The 7,769-nt window shown below is 38.3% G+C and overlaps 1 protein-coding gene across 1 annotated transcript; it reads left to right on the top strand.

Annotated features, from left to right (window-relative positions):
• Positions 1 to 1,397: 1,397 nt before the first annotated feature.
• On the top strand, positions 1,398 to 4,873 carry six1a (SIX homeobox 1a). Its single transcript, XM_084392096.1, has 2 exons — positions 1,398 to 2,320; positions 3,073 to 4,873. The coding sequence occupies exons 1-2, from the start codon at positions 1,761 to 1,763 to the stop codon at positions 3,362 to 3,364; spliced, it is 852 nt and encodes a 283-aa protein (XP_084248222.1). The 5' UTR covers positions 1,398 to 1,760; the 3' UTR covers positions 3,365 to 4,873.
• Positions 4,874 to 7,769: the final 2,896 nt, after the last annotated feature.

Genomic DNA, 7,769 nt, shown 5'->3' with positions numbered 1-7,769 from the left:
GGTGTTAAGGGGGCCAATTAAAGATTACACAGATACTAATTAGCATTAGGGAATATTTAGAGTCCAAAATCCTCACCACGTTCTAAAATGTATAGAAAAAAAAGTTCGATTTTAAAATAAAATAAAAAATAAACAGCCTCAGGCGGACCAGCTGGATTTCCCGGAGTCATGTTACGGATATCTTGAGAGATAAAGAGCTGTGACCGGGAGACTAAGAGCTCGTCAAGCTCACAAGTTATTCGCTAATGGATCGGTATAGTGTTTCAAGACCCACCTTACAAAACCACACAGACCAAATGGTTCAACGACGGGGCTTATGTGTATTTTCTACTAAATATAATTAATAAAAAAAATAAAAAAACACAATATGCACTGTTAAAAAAAAGGTTTCTTTAATAGATCATAGATTCGGGAAAAGTGTTAGTGTTCTTGAATTAAAAGAAGAGATAAAAGAAGTTCTATGTGTTTCATTGAACGTTCTTCGGGCCAGTATAGGGACCTTTAAATCATATACACGGTTTTTAAAATAAATCCGAATAAATAGGCTAACTTTGTAATCTATAGGTTTTTATATGGCATCAATCTGTAGACCTAACTTTTATTAGTTCTGATTGGAACCTTTTTAAGATTTATGTGACATTTTTAAGAGAGGCCTTTACAATGGATTAATCAAAGCAATTTATGACTATATAAGTTACCAGGAAACACTATTAGAAATAAAATCGAATTCACGTATAGATTTATAAGGTTATTCTTTCTCAAGGCCACTGACTTCAGGAAGTTCAACTGGCAGAAATAAGACCTCAGGTATAATTCATATCGTATTTTGACGCATGAAAGACAGAATGCTATGTTATCTCATGTATAAAATTATTTCCATATTTATTAATTATTATAGATATTGTTGCATTTATTAATTAGTAAAACGAAGGCAAGAGTCTCTTTACCTAATTTACGATAACAGACTGAATAAAAAAAAGATATTCAGAGATGCATATCTTTTCTGTATCTCCCTTTAAGCATCTTTGACACTCTTGAATCCATCATCAAACCTTCTGGCCCACTACAAAATTGACAAGCTGTGAAAATGCCACCCAATTAAGCGCACACATTGCTCTCGTTTTTTGTATATAATGATAAATTAAAGAATGAATCTATAATAGCTAATAACTGAAAATAAAGCATAAGTGCAAACCATTTTATAATTAAAATAACCAATATCTCTATTCATAGACTACTGTGATGTCAAGAAAAACAGAAGGCGATGTAAATGCTGTGGATTCAAAGCTGTGGAGGTGCTTGTGATCATTTAATAATTGATTAGTAGCCTATCATCGGTATAGTGTGAGTGAGTATGTGCGTATGTGCGTATGTATGTGTGTGTGTGTGTGTTCAAGGTCTCCAGTTTCAGGCCTTGACGTCCGCCCTCCGGGGAGGAAACGGAACGGATCTGTAGACGCAGTTCTGCTCTGCCTGCCGGTTCCACAACAGACCGGGGCGAGCTAATCACGGAATGACGCTGTGCTGCAGGGTTTCTCTGTCATATATCCATACGGACAAACCGCATCGGAATCTCACGTGTGCAGCCCAGAAGAGTGACAGTGGTGCCACACAACCGGATAACAGACGGTTATTAAAATTGGAGCTGCATCAACAGATAAACGTGGCACGGGGCTTTTTGTCCCGGGGCTCATTGGAGAGGAATACCCACAGAGCCTTGGATTAGGAGGGTATTACTTGGTGGATTCCATCGGGGCGCCATGTCAATCTTGCCCTCTTTCGGCTTTACGCAGGAGCAGGTCGCGTGCGTCTGCGAGGTGCTGCAGCAGGGTGGGAACCTGGAGAGGCTCGGACGTTTCCTTTGGTCCCTGCCAGCCTGCGACCACCTCCACAAGAACGAATCCGTGCTGAAAGCGAAGGCCGTGGTGGCCTTCCACCGGGGAAATTTCCGTGAGCTCTACAAGATATTGGAAAGCCACCAGTACTCCGCGCACAACCACCCGAAGCTGCAGCAGCTGTGGCTGAAGGCTCACTATGTGGAGGCGGAAAAATTGCGGGGCCGCCCGCTGGGCGCTGTGGGCAAATACCGAGTGCGCAGGAAATTTCCTTTGCCCCGTACGATCTGGGACGGCGAAGAGACCAGTTACTGCTTTAAGGAGAAGTCTCGGGGTGTGCTGCGTGAATGGTACACGCACAACCCCTATCCATCTCCAAGGGAGAAGCGGGAGCTGGCGGACGCAACGGGACTGACCACAACACAGGTCAGCAACTGGTTTAAAAACAGGAGGCAAAGAGACCGGGCAGCCGAGGCAAAAGAGAGGTGAGATCTTGATTTAAAAAAAGTAATCATAATAAATATATAAACATAATAAAATATAGGCAACAGTTTTTTTGAGAGTATGCAAACTGAAGTGCATGAACACCTTTTAAAAAAATAAAGCGAAAAAATTGCAGGCTCGCGCAGTGAGAACAACAATATTTGACAAATGTTTAGCCTAACTATATTAAAAACAATGTAGTCACTCAAATTTAACCCTAATCATTTAACCCATACACGATCTTATTTTATAATTAGTAGGCCTATTTATTTTTTTTTGGTCAGGATTAAAAAAAAAAGTTTTTGCTCTAACGAACGAAACAAGAGAAAAGGAAGATTTTTTTTTCTTATTGCACTGAGAATTTATTTAGGCTCATATTCTTATAATTTAATTACAGATTTTGAAAGTTTGATTCAGTATAAATATTGATTTGCGTTTTGTAATAAGTCTAAAATCGTCTCGAATTCTAGAAACGTTTCTTTCGTAAATCTATGATGACAGTTATCTTTTTAGACATGTTGACATAAGCTAAGTATTAAGTACGTACATAAGTGCGAAAACAAATTTTCCATGGTTTAAAAACATAAAGCATCAGTTTGTCTTTAGCCGATGTAAGATGAAACTATTTTGAAACCATAACACTTTGTTAAAGTTAAACACTATCTAATAGGCTAATATGTAGCCAAATTCTAGGCCTATGACATGTCAGTTAGGCCCATATATAATATGTTAAAATGTAATATTCATCCAACAGAGAAAACAGCGAGAACAACGGCGTTGGCGGTAAGCAGAGCCAGCGGTCTCCGCTCGACGGAGTGAAGTCGCTGATGTCCAGCTCGGAGGATGAATACTCTCCGCCGCAGAGTCCCGAGCACAACCCCGTGCTCCTCCTGCAGGGGAACATCAACTCTCCCGTGGCTCCCGCATACCCAATGCCCGGCCTCGGTGCGCAGCATTCGGTGCACAGCATGCAAGGACATCCGCATCAGATCCATGATTCACTGTTGGGATCTCTAACATCCAGCCTTGTGGATTTAGGATCTTAGGATTCCCCGTTCACATTTTTAAGCGACAAGACTTATAAACATAACCAATATTTACGGCATTACCGCATATTCTTATGACGCAGAGGACGTTTGCTGATATAAACTATTCTGTTGCAAATGATTAGAAAAGGGGGAGTTTTAAAATAGTTTCTCTGAGTTTTGGGAATTGTGAGTTTACTGGAAAAGTGCATTCAATTTGTAAAACCAGCGAGGCCAATATTTAAAATTGTTGGATGCATAAACTTTTAATAATTTATGATGTTTTAATCAAAGTTAATTTATAGAAATTGTTCTGTATTGGACAGGATTCTAAGAGCAGGGATTTTAATGAGAAAGACATTGGCTTTCAAACATCTTCAACTAAACTATTGATGTGAAAACTGGTTTCGTTCTTATTTTTTTTGTATTAAATACAGCCTAATGTGTATCCTCTACATTTACGACATTCTTGTAGTTTTAAAAACAGTGGCTCTCCAACATCAAGTTTTTTTTAAATCACATAGGCTATTGTCAAAATCTTCGACACATCATCAACACTATGAGCGTGTTAATAAAAAAAATACCAGAAGACGACAATTAATAAACACAAAGCCTCAAAATAATAAAAATATGTCAATCCACGTGACACGTCCAAGCCGGAAGAGGGCATGGGCGCGTGAAAAATGAGAACGCCTGAAACGTCAACAAGAAAAATTGGCCCTTAAGCAGAGGGGCAGAGAGAGACGCCAAGGCGCCAGGGTGCGCGCAGGGCCGAGTTTGACTTTTTGACCGTTATTCAGTTAAAAAAAAAAAAAAAAAAAATGGTCAAACACACACACACACACACAGAGAGAGAGAGACTCACTTTTAGTCTTAACGTTAAGTTTGATAAACATTTATTAGTTCATTACAATGACCGACTTATGACAAAAATGAGAGAGAGGGAGAAAGTATTGCTATTATTTTGTTAGTTCTGGGCCACTGAGAATTGACACCATCCGCAAGTTCCGCTCTAAAAACCCTACACCCAAAACGCCTCGTCCACCCAAACCACTACAAAACAGCGTCGACCTAATTTAAAACAATTGTGAACTTTTTCTTCTTCTTTTTTGAGTGAACACTATAGCCTACAGACACTGCCAAACAATTTTTAACAAATGGAAAATAACTGACGATTTCAAAAATTCTAATTTGTCGCAGATTTGCTGACATTTTTAAGACATAGGCCTAGGCTATATAGATGAAAAATGACAATACATTTCCAGCTCTGCATAGGAAAGCTAAAGTTTCTGGAATATTCTGCTGTGCGATCAGTCCTGTCTCTCTTACCTCGATAGTCTCGTGTCAGTGTAAATGGTTGTGAACAGAGAGCGCGGAGGGTTTCCGGGCCCTAATTAGAAACATTCTCCGGGTGTAGAGGGGCTTGATTGCAAAAACGAAGGGGACACCCTTCCAACCTCGAGCCACAGGGTGTTGCACAACAGAAATGTACCTTTGGAGTTCAATAAAGTCTGTCTGTCTGTCTATCTTAAGAGATTTGAAAGGAATATTTATTAGGCTATTCCCTGTCACTTCTGACAAAACATAAACACAGGTGATTTTTTTTGTACAAAATATCATATTGTGCCTGACCTAAATTCAGGAACCCATAGAATTCTTCCAACAATGGCCAATCCTGCTGTGGTTTTAATCAACAGTCTAATTATATTTCGCACATAAACATTCCTTATGCTTTCCTCTTGTTGGAAGTTTCTGCAAACCAAGAAACTGATAAATACAAATACTAAAAATTTGGATTTCATTTTTGCGTAGTCAATTCTGTTTTCTCTTAACCAATTGGTATAGACCACATTTTGGTATCAGTAACAGATTAAAGACACACTCTTAAAAACAATAAAGGTTCCATTTTTAGTTCCCAACAGTGAACAGTTCTTAAAAGAAAGAAAAAATGTCTTAGTGTGAAGAATATTGTAATAAAGAACCTTTTTCTAATATAATGAAATTGTGCAATATAGGTTCCATGAATGTTAAAGGTTCTGATGCCATTAAAAAAAACGTTACTTTTAAGAGTGCTAATCAAACCCTCAACCACATTGTCATTATTAAACATCTTGTTTCAGTCTTCACATTGAAGGGAAAGCAGAAGCTAAAAAGCATCTTTACACTATATACACAACACATCTCAAATGATTGGTTGAGGTCAATACTTTTTTAACTAAAGGTCAGAATAAAACAAAAAAAGTGATTTTTTTAATCTATCTTCTAAGTATTTCACTATTCTCTGCTCTGGATATAACTAATGATTTTCTGTTCACTGATGTTCTGTTTAAATCATATCTCCAACTGCAAACCATGAAGCAAATAAATGAATATGAGACTAGATCGAGTCAAAAGTGTTGTATTCTCAAACTGCTGTGAAATGCCTCCGGTGGCAAGCCTGAATGTGACAGTCAATCTCACACTCACACACTATCTGTTTGTCAGGTTAGCTTCACCTGCACAGGTAAGTCACTCAGCCAGAACTCAAGGAAACTGACTCATAAAGGGTTTTGGGGGGAGGGGGGCGACACTGAAGGAGCTTTTAAAGCGAGTCTCAGGAGAGACAGAAGAGGGAGATTTTGTTACCAGTGATGCATTGACCTGACAACACTTCAACCAGCCAGACCCCCGACAAAGACTAACATGTGTTTGTGGGAAAGGGATATGGGTGATACGTCAGTTTTAAAATCCACTTTTCTGAAGGTCACTGAAACTCAAGCAGCCATTTCTCACTTGCACACACACACACACACACAGAGAGAGAGAGAGAGAGAGAGAGAGAGAGAGAGAGAGAGAGAGAGAGAGAGAGAGAGAGAGAGAGAGAGAGAGAGAGAGAGAGAGAATGCTTATATATCTAGTAGCACAGATGCGTCTCTCAAACAGAAAATAATAATTTAGCTGTTTTAGGTTTGAAACAATAAATAGACAAAAATAGATAGACAGATGGATGGATGGATAGATGGATAGATAGATAGATATATAGATGATAGATAGTAGATAAACAGATAGACAGACATACAGATAGATAGATAGATAGATAGATAGATAGATAGATAGATAGATAGATAGATAGATAGATAGATAGATAGATAGATAGATAGATAGATAGATAATGTGTGAAATACCATTAATTCACTATAGATAGATTCTTTCTAACATATTTGCAATAAAAAGGTGAATCTTTGAAACAATACTTTTGTCAGAAGAAAGAAATAATCATTTTGGCATCTCGTTCAGGCTTGGAAACATTAAGCCAAACTTTCACTCCCCAGAGAGGGAGAGAGAGAGAGAGAGAACAGGATAAAACTCTAGATGGCTCCATTAAAGAAAGAAAAAAACTCAGGAAATGAAAACAGAAATATGATAGCTTCCTGTTTTTCATTGGGACTCGGAGCATTCTCCTTTTGGGGTATAATTATTACAATGAGATCAGTGTGATATAGTCCAAAACCTTCGACACACATACACACCCTCATTTTGTAGTCTATTCCAGGTTTCTCTGGCGTGCTTCTGCTGGCTGACATTCCAGTGGCAGTTCTGTCTCTCTGGATCACAGTGATCTAGATCCACACATTGATTATGGGATTCCGGTAAAGTCCTGATATCAGCGGGAGAACTGGACTGACTACACAAAACAGTTTCCCAGCAGGCATTAGAAAAGGGCTTCTCTTTCTTTTCTCATCTTTAACTTCTCTTCTTACTAGGCCTATGTGTTTTCAGTAAACTCACAACTATCTTTTTTTTTTTTTTTACTCTGCTGTGTCACTCTTCTGTGATTAATTATTTAGCTATGTAGGCTGACTTACATATTCATTGTCTACAAGTGCATAAATGAAGCATAATCAGCTTTACATACAATATTTCAATGAAAAGGTTTCTAAAACAGACATATCTAATTTCCTGATAAAACAGTAGGGAATGTATGAGCAACTTATTTGCCTGTCGCACACATTTTAAATGTCTGCACACTTTGTTTTGCTAACACATTGACTCGGTTGTCTTGACTCATTAACTCATTAGTCTTAGCAGGAGCTTGAAATAACCATAATTACTGTGGCTGCAGGGTTACTTACCACAATGTCTCTTCTGCCCTCTGGTGGTAATGTTAAGCATAAACCTAGTTCGAATCAGGAAGGCTTGTGTTTGCACAAATGGTTGAAAACAGCAAATGATACGTTAAAACACGAATATAAGTTGATCTATAGCTTTAAAATTCTAAAATTAAGAGAGACTGACGGAGAAAATCATGCGACGCGGAAATAATAGGAAAAGACAAATAAGAACAGCAAAGAAAAACAGTCTTAGACAGGCCAACAAACAATTATAGGAGGTTGTACACACATTATCTATTAATGATGTGTGTATCAGTTCTATAGGCTAATGGCAA

Source organism: Rutilus rutilus (assembly GCF_951802725.1).
Source record: "Rutilus rutilus genome assembly, chromosome: 20".
Lineage (NCBI taxonomy): Eukaryota > Metazoa > Chordata > Actinopteri > Cypriniformes > Leuciscidae > Rutilus > Rutilus rutilus.
This window is presented reverse-complemented; position numbering and strand designations above follow the sequence as displayed.